Source organism: Myiozetetes cayanensis, unplaced genomic scaffold (assembly GCF_022539395.1).
Source record: "Myiozetetes cayanensis isolate MyiCay16 unplaced genomic scaffold, myiCay2020 scf1, whole genome shotgun sequence".
NCBI classification, from domain to species: Eukaryota; Metazoa; Chordata; class Aves; order Passeriformes; family Tyrannidae; genus Myiozetetes; species Myiozetetes cayanensis.
In genome coordinates, this window is record NW_026086604.1 from 27806528 (window position 1) to 27824797 (window position 18270).

General features: G+C 37.7%; 1 protein-coding gene across 1 annotated transcript in view; it reads left to right on the plus strand.

Annotated features, from left to right (window-relative positions):
- The window catches only part of LOC126646680 (tumor protein D52-like), a 119593-nt gene that overhangs the window by 46446 nt on the left and 54877 nt on the right, over positions 1–18270 (plus strand). Inside the window, exon 6 of the mRNA XM_050328190.1 lies at positions 12931–13112. Coding sequence (XP_050184147.1) covers positions 12931–13112 — 182 coding nt within the window. The remainder of the gene's footprint in view (positions 1–12930; positions 13113–18270) is intronic.

Here is an 18270-nt window from a genome sequence, read left to right on the forward strand (position 1 = left end):
CAATGTGTGCCAACAGTGGGGGAAGGCTGCTCTGTTGGGACTTTTTTCGTGACAGTAACAGAGTGCAAACCATCGGGTGCGTGTCAGGGCATGGTGACAGGGACAGAAAGTTGTCCGTGTGTGGAAGCAGAGATGTGCAGCCTCTGGCTTGGCCTGGCCGCTGGTCCCAGCCGGGCAGGGATGCTGCGCCGAGGTTTGGGTGAACCTCCACTCCCGGCACAGCAGAGGGCACCCCTTGTTTCCAGATGTCGCAGCAGAAGCAGCACGTTTAAGAAATATCCTATTTAGTTCCTTGAGCACCGTGTTTGAAGGGAAACCGTTTGTTAGGAAGAAATGTAAGTGATTTTGTCTGAAGTTCAGGGGAGAGGACTGGGTTGGTATCAGTACATCATAATAACTAGTTTCTAAAAGAAAGAGATTAGAAATTACTCTTCTGGACACGTATATATTTTAAGATTTTCTTAGCCAGAGGTCCATTGCTGAAAGGATTCATAAATTTGAGGAAGGTGTCTGTATGTTTAAGTTTCTTATCACTATTTAACAAATAAAATATAAATAATCATAAAGAAAGAAAACAAAAAATATTTTAATAGGTCACATAAAGAGTTGACTTTATGTTTTAAGGGAGAGATTAAAAACTAAAACACAAAAGTGAGAATTTTAAAGGAATGTTACTACATTTCTGAAAGCTACATAAGGATCCTTTAAAAGAATATGTAATTGTCTTGCTTGTGCAGTATCTGGGCAACTTCAGTTTAAAATAATGTGTAACAGTGGACGTTTTGAAATAAAATATTAAAAAAAAATCAGAATTATTTTAATGTAATTATTGGTGGAAAGGATTTCTCTCAGTCTGTCTTCCCACCTAAGTTAACATTTAGAAGATGGTTTTCCTGAAGTTGTAGTTCTTTGAGAGCAAAAATACTGATTTATAGTTAGTACAATTATCATTTGTAATTTTCATGGTGTACAGTTTCTTAGGACACCTGTAATCTTTGTGTGGATGCTTTGCTAGTGCTAATAAATAACTTAAAACCATTTTTGGTTTGATTGCAAATGTAACAGCACTCTATAAAACCTATGTGCCAAGCACAGAGGTTACCCTTTTAGGTAGATTACCATCTGGCCAGCAGTCAAGTGCTGAAAACTGCTGACTAACGGAGCAGGACTTGCCAGTTGTGGGATTTGAGGGAGCTGGAATGGGTCTTCTTTACCTGAAAGTTTCTCTTGGCTTGCTTTGCCAGATTGTAATGCTGCATTTGAGAAACGTGGATTATGTCTGCTCCTGCGACTCTGTGAACTCAGCCTGGTGCCTTTGGGTTTGTGCTGAATAAGGGCTGTGTCGCAGCCTTCTCAGCATCGTCTCAGCTGGATCTGCTTGAAATGCTGGTTTGCGTTAAAGTAGGAATGAACCTGGTTGTCCTTCTTTTGACCTCTGTGAAGGAGCAGTTCTACCTTGTGAACGGTCTGGTTGAGGCACCAAAACTTATCTCTTCTGACTCGGGTTTGTTCCAGCTGGAGGCACAGCTGGGTCTGTCGGAACACCTGCTTTGCATATGACAGGAGTGCTGGTGTGACAGGATTTTGTAAAACTCTCAAGGTGTTGGAGCAACACTGTGAAGTGGAGTAGACAGCACTTCTGATGTTGTTGAACAGCAGCAGAGAATGATGCATGCTGCCCCTTCGAAGCATTTAATTATAGTACAGTAAAATTGTCACCACTGCCTATCACAGCAGTGTACTCAGGAACACAAATTCACGTGGGAAGGCCCTGGGCACCTTGCACAGCTCTGTCCTTGGTTGACATGAGGAAGATCACAGCTCTGGAGGAATTGTCTTCTGGAATTTACTCCTTCAGATAGCTCTGGGTTGGTGACAGATTGCTTTGGCATTGCTGGAGGTCCGTGAGTGGTTATTATTATCAACAGGATATTTACATCCACTGTTACTGTGGGAGAGATCCCAGTTATTCTTGTATTATGGCTATTGAAACAACATCCTGTTCTCCAGGAACCTGGAAAAAGGGGCCTGAAGTGATAAATGGAGAAAATGTCAGGCTGAAGATATGACAGTGCTGTTGTGTGGGATTACCACTGTCCCATTCCAACATGGCAACCTAAAACGCAAGGACACACATGTAATTGTTCAGAGAAATAATGCAGAGTTCTGCCTAAGCAGTCCAGCTGCACAGGCAGATGCTGGGCTCAAAACACCGTGGGCTGTTTTTTAGGACTCCGTGTGCTCATTTGATTTGGTTTTCATTTTGTCTTAATGCATGCAGTAGGTTCACCCGCTTTCTCTGGTTTAGAGGCTAATGCTCTATTTTTTGCTATAAAAATAATCCTTGAAAGATATATATAAATAAATACTTTGTGTTTTAAATTATGTATAGAAGTTATTTAAAGAAGTATAAGCAGCTTTATTGTGACCAAATTACGTGCTATTTTATGTTGTGAAATAAAGCCATAGCTCAGTGTCCTATAGTAAATGATCCACCTGTCTAGTCAACAGTGTATTTTCAAAGCTGCATTTGAAATTCTTTATGAAAGTCTTGTTTTTCGGTTTCTGCACAGTGTATCCACTCAAAGTGTGAAGATAACTGGAAAACTTTCTTTTTACTACAAAGAGAAGTTGGTATTGAGTCAACAGTGCAGCACATTGTACATTTTTAAGATTTGCTGGGTAAGCCTTGGTGGTTTGGGTAGCATTATAGTGTGTTAGCAATATGACTTTCTGCTTTCTGCTGCTTTAAATGGGCAGCTGATTGATGAAGAAGTTTCAAAAAAGGGTCTAAAAGCAGAAGACAATTAATTTCCTTCATACAGCTGTGCTGGCCTTCCCCTCCCCAGATGTACTCTACTGTTTTATGCTATTGCTTAAGCATAAGCACAGTTACATAAAGTCATAGGAAAAAAAGTACGGTTTTAAATTTCAGTCATGTCTGACACCGCATGTTATACCCAAAAACCCAGACTATCAAACAAGTTAGGATATGTCTTTGACTCTTCTGATAAGGGGCAGGGGTAGCTATAATTGACTAAATAAATCACCTTAATTTGGATTTTCTATGATGGTGCAGTATTTATTGTAGGTCATGTAAGCTTAGTCTATTAATTGAAAAAAATTACATTTGTTTTATGAGCAGTATTGCTACATTTGACTTAGCAGCATGTAATAAGGCGTTGGTAACTTTGTTTACAAAGTATTCTGAATAATTATGCTCTTTCATGAGTTTGAAGAATAGTTCATGTACAGCATCTTGATGAGAACTTTAAGAAATACTCATCTTCAAATTGAAAAAAAGCCACAAATAGCCTTAACAGCAATGTAAAGAGATTTCTAGACAACAAAGAATTCAGGAAAACTTGTTCAATATTACGCAGTGTACAAATCCTGTTCCTGTGATCTTTTTTCTCTGTTGAGATCTGCATGATCCTACTTGAAAATTTTAATTATGAGAGACAAAGATTGTTTTCACCATCGTATTTTACTGGTTAAGTTCTACATGGTTAATCTCTTTTAAAAATAAGCTTAGTTCACAATATTACATTGTTTGTTACTATGAGGACAATGTATATACAAATGTATACATTCAGGCATATTTAGTGTTTTCTGCACAGCTGAGATACTTTTAATTATAAGTTATTCTGTAGACAAAAATAAATAAGCTTTGGAATATGCTGTATTCAGTCAGCACTGCAGTGAGTATCAAAATAGGAACTTGATGGAAGGATGTTAATGAACATAAACTAATGTCAAAATGTATGATGAATATTTCATTGTTTTTAAAATAGTAGTGTAATCCTTTCCTAATCTGCAATCAAAATATAATTTTAAACTATTTTTTAAAAAGTGTAATTTCAGTATGTGATGTTGGCTTAAAAATTACAGCTGTGGCCAAGCAAAATCTTCAAACAGAGACTTTTGCATTTACCCCAGAAAACTTGTCTTTCAGATAAATTTGTGGACTTAAAAATAGATAAATACCCTCTGCTGTCATGAGACCCTGACTAGAGTACTCCATCCACTCCTCAGTAGCTGGAAGGCAGAGTGAGTTCAGGGAAGGCCACAAATATGATCAGAGGGCTGGAGCACCTCTCCTATGAAGACAGGCTGAGAGCAGCCTGGAGAAGAGAAGGCTCCGGGAAGACCTTGTTGTGTTCTTTCAATATTTAGAGGGCTTGTAAAAAGTCTCTCTTAATCTTTATTACTAGAGCCCGCAGTGATGGGACAACGGGCAATGGTTTTAAACTGAAAAAGGGTGGATCTAGGTTGGACAAAAGGAAGAATGGTGATGATGGTGAGGCACTGGAACAGGAAGCTGTGGATATCCCATCCCTGGAAATGTTCAAGGCCAGACTGGATGGGGCTCTGAGCAAGCTGGTCTAGTGGAAGGTGTCCTTGTCCATGGCAGGAGGGATTAGGGACTGCATGATCTTACAGGTCCCTTCCAACCCAAACTGTTCTGGGAAAAAAGTGTCAGTCGTAATATGTGCATGTAAGAAAGCAACATCAGAGTTTCTATTCGTGTTACTTCTGGTGTTTTTTGAGGGCAGCTTGGATACCCACTTAGTATAACTATCTAAATGGGATTTCCTAGAGGCTTTTTTTTAGTATTATGATACTTTACTTTGGACTGAATTCATAAATAAAGTGGGATATTCTTCATGTTCCAGGGCTTATGGCTCAGCTGATTTCAAATGGTTTGGCAAGAGCAACTTTATGTCTGCCATTTTACAACTAAAGTTTCAAATATTGTCAGATTGTTTTGTCCAAGCTGCTAAGAAGGCTTACAGGACAGATCATACTCTCTCAGATTTTCCACAGGGGAGAGGGTGTTTCTCCAGAGACTTGAGTTCAGTATGCTCCCAGATATGCAGGTACACTGAGAGTTCTAGCACATTGTTTGCAGCAGTCATTACCAGATTTTACCTTCCAGTAAGCAGTGAGAGGGGAGATACCTTAGCTTCTGTACCTGTGCTCCTTAAAGCCTAATCCTAAAGTATTAAAAAAAGAAATGGTGTTCATTAAGAGGTCTTTACAAAGTGCTGTTACGCTTGGACAGTAAATTAGTCACCAAAAATCCTAAAGCTAGAGTGAAGTTAAAATGGTGCTTTGTCAAAACACTTAGTTACCGCTTCTCATCAAGGGATACTTAAATGCCTAATTTCAGCTTTTTACCTCCATCGCTTTTGGCTGAAGAGTTTTATTTGGTTTGCTTTCTGAAATAAACCACATTTCTTCACTGTGCTGAGGAGAATGTATGCATGTTCCCCTTTTGGTTGAAACAGCAGAAGTTTGCATTGCTTTCTGGTGGTTCTTTAGGGAAGCTTGTAGTTTTAAGATAGTGATGGGAAGTAGCTCTGGAGTATGCAAAGTTTTTGAAAGTAAATAAAAATATAATAAAGGAAAGAATGAAAATTTTCCCTCATCCTCTTCTAGGCAAAACAGAGCTGTTTCCCTTGTTTTTTCTAGTCATAAAATCTGAGGTTTTTTCCCCTCCAAATTTTAAAGATTCGGAGGAAAAACTTGTAGCGCTCACTGTGTTCTTCTTGAACACAAGTTTTGTAGTACCACATTGTATTGAAAAGTGGTTCTGTTTTCTTCTCTTGACTACTTTCTTCAAAACTTAGGTTAAAAAAGATGGGTACAGACACTAATTATGTTTATTCCCAAACTATATAATTTTGAGTTTGTTGCCACTGAGGGTGCAATTCAAGTCATTACTCAGAGCGAACAGAAATAGACAGTGGAGGAATATGATGTCTGCTGGAACTTTTAGTTATGCTGACATTTCTTCTACTGGCCTGTAGATATTAAATAATTAATATTAGATTAGAATCCTTAGAACTAAAATAATTCCCTTATAGAAATCAGGTCATCATAGTGTGCTAGTGTGCAAGTGCTGTCTTTATAGAAATTTGGCCTTGTAACAATCTTTCCATAGAAAGTGATTCATATGAAGCTTTTTATAAATATCTTCTTGCTGACTAGTAGGGAAGCTTCCAGTTTTCTCCTTGACTGCTTTCAGAGCTCTTCTTTGTGAATTTGCAGTCATTAATATTAAATTTTCCCCTAAATTACTGCTTTGAATCATGAATCCTCATTTTATGCTTTTCTGTTTGGACTATTTCCCTTCAGTAATTTTATTAAATAACACCAATCTTGCTTTTTTTCAGATTTGTTCAGTATTTAATCTTTAAACCTTTTTTTTTAGCAAGAAGTTTAAATTAGTTCTTCAATTTAATCTGTTTGTATGAAATAAAATGTAATAGTCTCTTGTTTAAAGGAAACTGAAGAGATCTTCCTTGTATTTGTGGTTGCCCACTTTGGGTTGCAAGTTGAATCTGTGGGGAAACAGCATAAACTACAGTTGTTTGATATATATATATGTATTTTTATGGGACAAAGCCTCAGGCCACTAAGTGGGGAGGAAAATGAGCTATATTCTGGAGGGGATTAAAAGCCAAACAGTGGACTTTAAAAGTTATAACTGTAGTTATAACCAAACCAAGTCTTTGGTTATAACTGTGCTGTAAGTGGGATGGTGTGCTGTTGCTTATGAGCAACAGATAGGTGAATTTTGTGGCTGTTATATTTAGTTATGGTATGCTGGCTAAATCCTGTGTCCTAGTTTATTCTTATACATCTCTGCCTAATACAGTTTTCCTATTTTCTATTATCTTCATAGTTTCACCTGTCTGTTCTATCCATAAACATTGAGGGGTTTTAAGTATCAGCATTTTAAAATTTGCCTTGGTACATATTGCAGAATTACACATCAGCTTTCAGAAAAATTCTAAAATAGCCTTAGACATCTTTGAGTCACTGGAGCATCACGCTGATGTCTGTGGTTTGTGTTCTCCATATGTGAATGGCATGTATTTAGCCAGCAATTTGCAAATTGTCCTCCTGAAATACCGTATGAAATGAATGCTGTTGGCGATTAAGAGCTTAATGAGCAATTTGGTACTTTTTACAAATGTTTGTCAAATAGTAGAACAGAGATGGAGAAGAGATGGTTCCCATCTCTGCATTGCTGTTCATATTGAAGTCCAAGTGATGCTCCTGAGTCATATATCATCTTAGATTTCTGATTTCATGTAATCATACAATGGCCCGGTTGGAACTGACCCTAAAGATCAGCTAGATCCAAACCCCCTGCCGTGAGCAGGGACACCTTCCACTAGACCAGATTGCTCAGAGCCCCGTCCAGCCTGGCCTTGAACATATCCAGGTATGTACCATCCACAACTTCTCTGGGCAACCTGTTCCTCCAAGTACTACAAAACATGAGCAAGTCATGTGCAGTATATAGCAAGTACAAGTATTTATCAGATTTTGTTCCTCTTTATTGTTTACATATCTGATGATAATAAGGAAGTAGGTGAACCCCTGGCCTGCAGACCTATAGCTTGTGTTGTTTGAAACAATAATGGTAAGAAAGAGCCTTCTTTGAAGGAGTAGGTTGTGTAATACTGTAGTTAGTAATGTTTATTGAGGCAATTACTGATGGCGTTTTCTGCGTGTCGGGATGTATGCAGACTGTGGGACAGTATTTAAAAAACTTGGGGAATTAAAAAGAATGATTATGTGTCATCTTGTCCCTTGGGTAGAGGTGCAAGTGGTAGAGACCCAAGGCAGGCAACGTGGGGTGTTTTGCCCAGTGCAGAACAACTTTAGAAGAGGAGACAAAAAGTCAGTGATGGAAGGAGGTGTGGAGGGCTCTGCAGGTTTAATAGGAATGCTGTCTTGGAAGACAATAACTGTATGGTGGACTGACCCTGAATATTCAAAACTTGGTTGGTTTTTAAGAAATGTAGATTAGGTACTTATTAGAAGTTGACTGAATTTTTAGAGTAAATAAGTGTAGAGTAAATAAGCTGACACATTAGTGTCAACTCTTATACTTTTAAAGTATTTTTTCCCCTAAACATTTCTTTCCTACTAATACAGAAAGCAGAGTTTTTTGTTTGAGGAAACTCTAAAATCACTGATAACTGCTAGGCACAATGTTATGAAAATGTTCAAAAGTACCTGAACTTATTTGGTTGAGGGGAGACTGAGAGCTGTCCATCTCTGAGATGGGTTAAAGGCATGAGGGCTAAAATTTGAGTGATTATATTTTGAGACCAGAATAAAATACATGGAACTTTTCGATAATGAGTTATCAGCATTAGGCCAAATAGTTTAATGTATGAAAAGAAGACAGCACCTTGAGAAAGCACTTGGAGCTTGTATGTTGAAATTTCAGTCGCTGTAGTCATAGGTCAGCCCTCGAAGTGCTCCTCCTGAATCTTCAGCATTGTTTCTTGGGAGAACTTGTGCAGGGAGACCTTATTGGTGAAAACAAAGCTTGTTGATTGTTCTTTGATAAATTCAGGAGAGTTCTCGAGTTGGCAGTGCCTGTTGTGCTGCTTCTGGGTGGAAGGCCATTAACTGATAGATGTCACATTTTGAGGTATATTGTCAGAATTGGTCCTGGTGTCTTTAAGGCGATATTCTTCTGCACAGTGGAGTTTTGACTTGTTGCATTCATTTGAGTAAAAAGTAGTAGATGTACCCTAGAGAGAAATTTGGTAAATAAACTGCATGAATCTCTATGAGCTGTTACGCTAGTAATGCCTGCAACACTTACAAAATTGGTGGGATTTAGATTCATGTCTAAGCAACAGTGCACACTTCCAGTAGTTAAAAGGTATGGAAAATGAAGGTCTGCTGGACTAGAAGAACATAGCGAAATTTCTGATGTTGCTTGGTGAAATGAGTGCCTTATCAATATGTACTTGTTCAGTGGGTAGCTAATTATATCGGGGTTTGGTTTAATATTCTTTGTATCAGGCTCCCAGTTGTCTTTCCTAAGTAAAATAGTGCGTGTTGAAAGTGATCTCAGGAGGTATCTGTTCAAACACCTTGCAGGACAAACTTGGTTCAGATTGTTCAGGGCCTTTTCCAGTCCTGTGTTTAGTATCCAAGCTGTTGGGACCTTTAGCTAATGGGATATCCTACTAAGCTGTTACTGCAAATTGTTTTTTCCATGTTGTTGTTTTATATAACTAACTTTGGACAGAAAAATCTTTCTAACTATGGAAAACAGTGCTGAGGAAAACAAAATTTGATCGTTGTAGAGGGTTGTGTTCTTTGCGTGCTGCTAGATGTTAATGCCACTCACCCCTTAATTGTAGCAATCAGATTACCAATCTTCCATCTCTTCTCCGTGTCTCATCCATACATCCCACATTCCAGCGTGCATGCTACTTGCCTTTGCAAGCAAACAGAAGGCACGTAGCCTGGGATTTCAGATATTTTGCTCAGTGGGTGGGAAAGGACCTCCCTGCTTGTACAGTCATAGGCTTTGCTCCAGAATTAGTATGTTATATTTCTCTACTGGAGTTACTTCTTTTGTTTGGATCTTACTGGGTTTAAATCTATGACTTTTCCTTCTCTCTAGTTAATAAGTATCATCTTGGAGTTCTATTATTGGAGGAGCTGTTGCTTTTCATTGAATTATAGGTGCAGAAAGGCATCCAAATATTTGTGAAAAACTTTGAAATCCAGAAATTAGAAGGAAAATCAAACGAGTTAGGCATCTAAGAAGGAGGAGGAGGTGAAAAAAGCCTTTATATTTCAGGTACTTGAAAAGAATGTGTCATTTGTGCTTCTGAATTTTGTAATATTCTCTAGTTTGACATGTTATCGATGCATTATCTATCAGAACTGCATGGTCAATGCTCCTTGAGAACCAGAGAAGTAGAGTGCTTAATAAAGTATGTTACACCTTTATTATACGGTCTTACTGTTTTTCTGTAATGCTGCCATGGAGAATCCAGTTAAGGAGATTTAGAAATCATAGAGGAAAGCACTCAAAATGTCATTAAATCTCTTTAAATGCTTGGGATAAATTACTATTTAATGAGATCTGCTTTAGGTTATGCAGAAAACTGGAGAAAATACTGCATTTTGACTCACTCTGTTTCTAGACTGTCCACAAAAGAGTCCTTGATGGCAGTAACTAATGGCATCTCTTGAGGATTCTTGTATATGTAAATTAGCTACTTGTGCTCTTGAGAAGTTCCTCTCCACAACATAGAAGAGAGAACACTGCAGACTTGTAGGCCTGTGATAGAATTCAAACTGATTCCTGGTATCTTCTTGGAAAACTTTCCACAATTGAAGAATTTCTTTGTACATTAACATCTGTATTTTACTTAAATCTGTGTTCTAACAAGGAATGAGCACATCTGTTGGTGTGTAAAGATAGCACTTGTGTGTTGTGTACAGAGATTATTTCACAGGCAAGTTTACACATGGGAGAATTTTGTATCTGTATTTTTTCCTACCAGGGAAATAAAGGAGAGGGTTGTTATTAAATAGAATGGACCATTTTTAGGTGCTGAAAACAGGAAATCCACTCGTCTTCATGATGTGGAGAGAAATACTTGCTGCTTGTGAAGTTTTTTAAGTGTAGAGAGCCTACTGAGTGTGCCATCATATGAAGAGAATATGAATGAGGTGAATGCCATTGCACTAGTGTAATTGCCAAGAGATGAAGGAATTTACTGTGAATTGTATTAATTGCTTAGCAAAGAAATCTCAGTGCTGCTCAGTGGCCATTACTAATGCCATTACTGTAGATAACTTAGGAAAATCTCCTTCAAACCAAACACTCTTCTCTTGATCCTCTTTACTAGCTCAGGCTTTTTCCAGATAATCTACATGAAAGAAAAGGTAGTTCCTTTGTAGTGTCTGATTTCAGTGGCATTCATTGAATTAGTTGAAACCATAGGTGGACCTCCTCATCTTCTGTTAAAATGTCCAAATAAAGTTGCTGTATATGTTTGTCCATATATATCCTACAAATTATGACACCTGCCTACCTCTGTGGGTGTTTGGTTTTTTTTTTTTGGGGGGGGGGGGAGGAAAGGGTTGGGTTTGTTTTGGTTGTTTGTTTGTTTGTTTTTTTCCCCAGATTAATTTACTTATTAGTTTATCTTGCATTGAAGGATAACAGAAAATATTCTGGGATGAAATGATAGTAGTCCTTGTCATCCTGAGTTTACACGTTGCTGCCATGTTCTTACCTTTGCCCTTTGGTGGAAGACCACTGAATTTGCACTTTATTGTACCTTAGTTTCCCTTTAAACAGGTTTTGATATTTCAATATGATGATTGATTTCTAAACTCCTTCCCAGACAGATTAATTTTGAAGGGGATGTTAATTTTGAAATGTTTCCTTCTAGCTTACAATTTATACATTGATTTAAAGTTTTCTGCTGCCTCCTTAATTAATATGATCAATCAAATTTAAATACTTCCTCTTACTGTTTCCACTACGTTGCATTTTTTTCTTGGAACGCTTACAAATGCATCCTGTATAATTAATTTTCATGTATTTGAATTCAGACTGCACTGTGAAATTCAAACAATCCTATGTTTGGAACCTTATCTGATATTAGCTTTCCTGTGCAATGTCCTACTGCTCTGTTGTGGTTTACCACCGCCAGATGCTCTTCCTTTGGTGTGTGTGCGTGTTGCACGTTGTTCAGCCCTTGTCCTTGGGATGCCACATTTAACAGTTCCTGTTTCTGAAGCAGCAGATTTACCAGGTGTCAGATCTCCTGCTTATGATTCCTGAGGCTATGTCCCATCAGAAAAATTCGTGTTGTTTGTGCCTTCCAGCAGAGCTGGAATTCAAAACTGTCTCGTGTTTTGACCTCCCCAAGAATAAAAGTTTCCAAATGTAAAAGTGGAAAATGATGACATTATTCTCTGTTGCTATAAAGTATAGATGGATTTTCAGCATCTGCTTGAAGTAATCAGTGGGAAAGTGTGTTGCTGAAGCCAGCAGATCACTAAACCTGAAACTGCTTGATTTTTTTGTTCAGTTTAGTTCTTCTGCTGGTTCCAAAATAGTTTGAAATCTTGCACAAAGTAATTATTATCAGTTAATTACTGCTAAATGTGGAGAAAAAAATTAATAGGTTCTAATTTTTTCAGTCTGTTTAACCGTCTATAGTATGATTTCCTTAGATTCACCTTCAGGTAGGTACTGCTTCCAAAATGCCTCTCCCTTTTAATTTGTTACTAGCAAGAAGGTTTTTTTTACTAATTGCATTTCAAAGGCAGTAATCTTAAAAAGTGGTCAAATTTAGTATATCAGGGAAAGTATATGTGAGACTGAGTCTCACTTTGATATAGCTGGATATTTTCACCTGGCATACAGTGGGAAGCCTATGGTAGTCAGTTTTCTTGGGTCAACAGAACAGAGATCTCTCTCTCCATGAAGAATAGCAGGAAGATTTTATGTTCTCCCATTTTTTCAAAGCTCTATGAGAAGAAACTGGCATTTTGTTTATTTATTTACTTTGATTTTGTAGAGTGAAAAATGAAAGAAGTGATGGTTCAATTTTTGTTTTTCTTTCATTTATTAGGTTAGTCCTGGGCATGCTTTCTGCTTTTGCTGCCTTGGCAAAATGGTTTTATTCTTTAAAATAGTGGTTTAAATGTTATTCATTTTTAAATAGTTGCATGAACAGCTGCAAGGTACTAATTCTGGTTTGGTTTTCACAGAGGAGATAACAAAGAGATGTGAAATGTTCTTTTCAGGGGCATCTCCTACATTTGGAATGCATTTTTAAATTAACTTACCTAACCAATAGTTGAACTGGCCGATGTTTTCAGGGGATGCACAGTGTGATGTTTTTCTATGACTGAATTAATGAAAGCTTTACCTTTAATGTGTAAAGTGTTCGGAGATGGAGAAATGTACCAGATGCCTCCTTGGAAGTCTTGCTAAAATGTACCATGCACATGAAATCTTTACTTGTTATTCAGTGAATCAATCCTTTTTGTAAGTTACAAGTTTAATTCAATTCCTCCTTTGGATAGCACGTTTTGTGAAATGCTTTTTCTTTTCTTATTTGTCTGTAGGTTCCTTCAGAGAAATCGGAATCCTTTGCATCCATGTTGAGACGTTCTCCTTTAATTCAGATGGGGCCTGCCAAAGATAAAATTGCCATTGGTCAAATATTCCATGTTGTAGGAGATGACCTTTACATAGATTTTGGTGGCAAGTTTCACTGTGTGTGCAAAAGACCAGAAGTTGATGGAAAGTAAGTAATAAAGTTACGGTAGGTGATTAATATGTGTGAATGACACACTGAAATGCTTAGCCAAAGGGACTTGACTGTCTTCTGGACTGAGCTTAGATAGATTGTGTGAATCTTGTGGTTTAAACTGTGGAAGATAACACATTGTGTAGAATAAAAGTATGACTACAAACAGATCTGTGTAGCTCACACATCATTGTCTGGAATGCAGGTTCCTTTGCCCATCTGCTTTATTACTGTCTACATTATTCCAATTTATGATGGGCAGAGGAACTTAATGGGTGTTTTGTCACTGTAGAAAAGAGAAATAATTACCATCAGAGTTGTTAAAACAAGCACTGTGTATTGAAATCCTTGGGAGTTTTGTGGATGTGGAACTTTAATCCCATGTAAATTGCTTCTTAGGCTGGAGCCATCTATGCTAAATATGTATACGTGGGGTGACGTACTGGGGAGTTTACATGTTATTTGTGATAATATGGTTCATAGCAGAGGATCAGTGCTAATGTGGTCAGATATTCCATATTGTAGCAGGTGATTTTATACAGATTTTGGCATAAAGTTTCACTGTGTCCTGAAATAGAACAACTCTGGTGGAACTAGAACAGCTGCACTCAAGAATTCATTAGTTAGAGAGCTAAAAGATAAGGAAGCAATGAATTCTAGTGGAAATAGTATTTATAAACTTCCTTGACTGTCTTTAGCACCTTATGATTATGTATTATTTAAAGATCTCCTGTCTATTTAATTTGTCTCCAGGTTGCTTTAGCACCTAGTTTTTAATATGTAGGTAAAATACCATATTTTTTAATTCATAGCATCGGAATATTTTAGTCCAACTCTTTTCCCTCTTCTTTTCCCTGACAGAGGAGGAGCATTTTTATTAATCTGCAATATCACTGTTTCTAGAACGTTAAATATGATTCCTGTGATAATCAGTTCTGAAATAGCTGATTTAGCAAAAAGAGATTTAATAAAAGTAATCACACGTTTGTGTGCAAGTCTGTGATAGTATTTTATCAGAGCATTTTTGTACTTCACTTCCTTTTTTTGACAGGTCTATGACTTTCAAAGCAAGTGTGATTGATATCCCAGGATGAACTGAGTCCTTTGTGCCTGTCACATTTGGCAGCAGTTGAAGATTTTCTTAGTCTTTTGCTGCTGCTGTAGTGGTGAAGCCCTTGTTGCTCTTTGCATCTCTTGTTAATGCTAAATTGAGATGAACTTTGCCTTTCCCAAGGCCATTCTTGCATGCCTGAGGAGTTTCTCTATATTAATCTCCATCTATGACCATTCATTTTGGTTTTGTGGTAGAGTTCAGACTGAAACTCCCTATTCTGCTCAACTTCTGCACCTTAGTAAGGACCCTTCTAGAGCATTGAGGAGTTGGTCCTTACAGATCAGTGACCTCTTCTGGGCACTTTATCACGTCGGGACAGCTTCTTCTCTTCCCTGAGTAGTCCAAAGTCAACTATTCTGAAGCCCACATCTTTCTTCTGCCACTTGCCTTTCTTACTTTCCTTCAGTGTTTAAGCTCTCACTGGTGGTCACTGCAGCCGAGGCTGACATCAGCTACCATGTGCCCAAGCAGTTCCTACCTGCCCGTCAGTGAACGTGTCCAGCAGGAGACCTGCCCTGCTTTGGCACCGCTGGTAAGACAACGTCACCAGGGCACTAGCAAGAGCTGCTTTTGATCACCAGCATAAAGGTCAGACTAGAGTATCTTCTACCAAAGCTTCAAAGTAACTGGGTAGAATTTTCTGTGTGTATTTAGATCTGTACCAGCTTACACTGGTGACTGCAGGAAGGTTTTTGTTATCATTATTTCTGTTAATTCACTTGCTGACAGAAGTGACTGTATCACCATATTGTACGTGCATGTAATCAGTAGAACTGCTTACTGTTTTGCTTGCAAAATGTTTATTGTTAGTGCCAAGGAGAAGAACAGGCATTTTAATTTATAGATAACAGATGATTTCTTGAAGGCCATCAGTTCAGGACAGAAGAACCAGATTTGATCTTCAGATATGGAAATTCATGATACTGTTTTTATGCAGTCAGTCTTGAACATGGCTCTTTTAGTACCTGTATTCTGATACTGATTTTCAGTTTTATTGTACTGTCTTTTCAGGTTTTTGGCAATCTCCAAAATATTAGGTTAGCATCTTTAAAGGAAAAGACCCTCTCTTGCCATTTATGTAAGGAAGTGTCTTGTGAGAACATGTGCTTTTGAAATTTCCTTGGTCATTTGGCTTTTTTCTCATTAGAAGTCAGCTATTTTCATGATACTATAATAAAATTTTCTTTCTCTTATATGATGTCCAGTGCTCTTTGGAAGTGCTTCAGGTTACTTGAAAAGAATCAAAAAGCCTGCAAGAGGTTCTTGTCTGTAAAACTTCTTGTCTTAAACTGCTCAGTCTGAATCCTGTCAATTGTGATTTCTTAGAATGTCTGTGTGAAAGACCCTGTAGTGCTACCACCATGTGGGCACTAAAAAGGATTCCACCCTAAAGGCTGTCTTGGGTAAAAATGTGACTACGAAAAACAATGTCCCTCAGTTGAAAAATTTGAAGTAGCTCCATAAATACACTTTTTCCATCAGTTCTACTAAAAGAAGTGTCAGCCTTTAAAACAAACAACAAACAAACAAAGTACCACAAACTTTAGGTAAAAGAAACCTTACAACAGTAGTGATGCAAAATTTAAATTGAATAAGCATTTGAAGAACATGCTAGCCATTTTTGTTTGGTTCTCATTGTTTGTTTTCCTTCTTTTGGAAAGCTTTTTCATAGAATTACTATCCACATGGATGGTATTGAGACTGGAAGAAAACATCAGCTTAGTCAGAGATGAAACATATTGTTGGTAAAATTTCACTGGGGTCAGGCAAAGGTGTATTTGATTATAAATATCAACAGTGTTTTATTTTGGATTTATTTAATGTGTCAGGAGTATTTATTGTCATTACAAGTTCAAAAACTCATGTAATATATCCTGGACTTATTAAATACATACTATAATTAGTAAAAATACACTTCGACTTAAATGCTGTATTAAATTTACATTTTATGCCAAGAGCATAGCAATTCTGTTAAGTATTCAAAGTTTATACAAATGAGAAAGTGTCTATAGGAAAGTAAGGTTCATTTTCAGCTATGGGAAGAAAGTGGTGTATTTTTTACTTTCTTTTAACATGCAGAGGAAATGATGTCCTAAAGAAGAAAGTGTCTGTCTTATATCTCCAAATGAACAACAACTTAATCCATGGCAAAAAGGTGCTGTTACAACCTGTTTCTGCCATTATCAGATGGAATTCCTAAGAAGCAGAAAATATGGGAAGAGGTTGTGCTGACACTGCCTCTTGCATGGTCTGCACCTGTACTCTTAATGACCAATTCCCATCAAAAGCACAATGGCTTTCAGCAATTTTCTAAAATGTAGGATTGAAGACCAGCTTCCAAAGAGGATTAAACTGCGCCTCTCCATGCCAGTGTAATGAAGCTTTATTTTCAAAGACTGCTGTAACCCTCCAGCAACTCCAGTATTATCAGGCTGTAGGATCAGAAAGATACTTCCTTTATGCTTGAGTATGCAGCTGGTGCAGGGATTTCCAGTATATCCTGTGGCGATTTTACTTGACACCTTTTATACAGTGTGTATTTGCCAAACTTAAATAGTAGAGAAGGGCAGAAATCATTTGATGCCGGTTGTGATTTAGAACATGACAGCTTAATGAGCATCATAAAATATTACCTAATGCTGTTTCTGCAAATTGTATCAAAATATTTACTCTGAATGACTGCCAAGGTGAATTTTATTTGGGAAACATTTTAAATTCTTCTCTTTGTTCTATTTTTAAAATATTTTGTAGATAAGGGCAGAAGGGAATCCAATTTAAAATAATATATCTTTTTAGATTAGGTAATATGAATAAGGCTTGTTGTTTTCTAGCATACTCATTTTATTAAGAGTCTTGAATTTAAGTTGATACTGACATAAAAGTACTTGTAAGACTGAAAAAATATCAATTTCTAAAAAAAGAAATAGAGGTCCATGGAGAGAAATGCTCTTCAGGGGGAAAGATTTCAATAAGACACCATTTGGTTTAGTTCCAGTTTGTGTAGTAAACAAAGCCACTGGGTGTTAAGCTGGAGGGTGAGTCTGGAGTTAACTACTCCATTTTGGTGCCATGTTAATATGCTTCTTTAACACTGAGTGCATCCCAACCAGACTGAGCTGCCTCACACCAAGCATTCTTGCTCTGGGTGCGTGGCAAAGATACCTGCACAAGGGAAGGTGTCAGTGTGGTAAATTCACTCTTTGCTCGCTGAACCCTTGTTTCCCTGACTGTTACATATGTAATGGTGCAAGGTTACTATGGAAAGGTTTAAAGAGGTGCTGTTGAAGACATAACCTTTCTAACTTTCCTTCAAAATGAAACAGAGACCAGAATAACTGGCAGTGGGGGGGCTGGACTGATAGAGAGACCCAGCACCCAGCTCCCATCCCCAAGGCCTTTGCTCTTTCTTTGCCAGAGGAATCACAGGCATCAAATTCATGTTTAACCTGATGTCTGTGACTAACTGGGAGCAAAATCTCTGAGAGGCAGTATGGGCCACTACAGGATACATATCTGGTGGCAGTGGAGAGACTTAATGATGGTTTCCTTAGAGTATGTATTTCTTCCCTGTCCTGTACTGCTGCTGACTGCAGTGGTGCTGCTCTGGCATCCTGGCGCATCCTACAACTTTCATGTCAAGCTTTGAATGTTGGTGGAACTATTACTGCTAAAAAAAAAAGAGGTAATGTGATATATAAAGGAAACATATCTTGCTGCAGTAGTGCTGGTTTTAGTTGTACATGTTTGTTTTTACAGTGGTCTGCTTCCTTCTTGCTGTCTGTTGCCAGCAAAATAGCGTTTATCTGTAATGTGTAATTCTTGAGCGGAAACAAGGTAATTGCTAACCAGCAGTACAAGTGATACAATAAATGGTGTTCTTGCAAGTTTGATTTTCAAACTCCTGCAGATACAGAAAAAACAGGTCATAACAAAGAGACTGGAAACCTATAGACACTTACGTTTTTTTTTTAAATTATAAATGCATGTTGAAGTTACTGATAAAGTGCACATGATGCTGGGTTAGTGTCCAAAATTACTTCT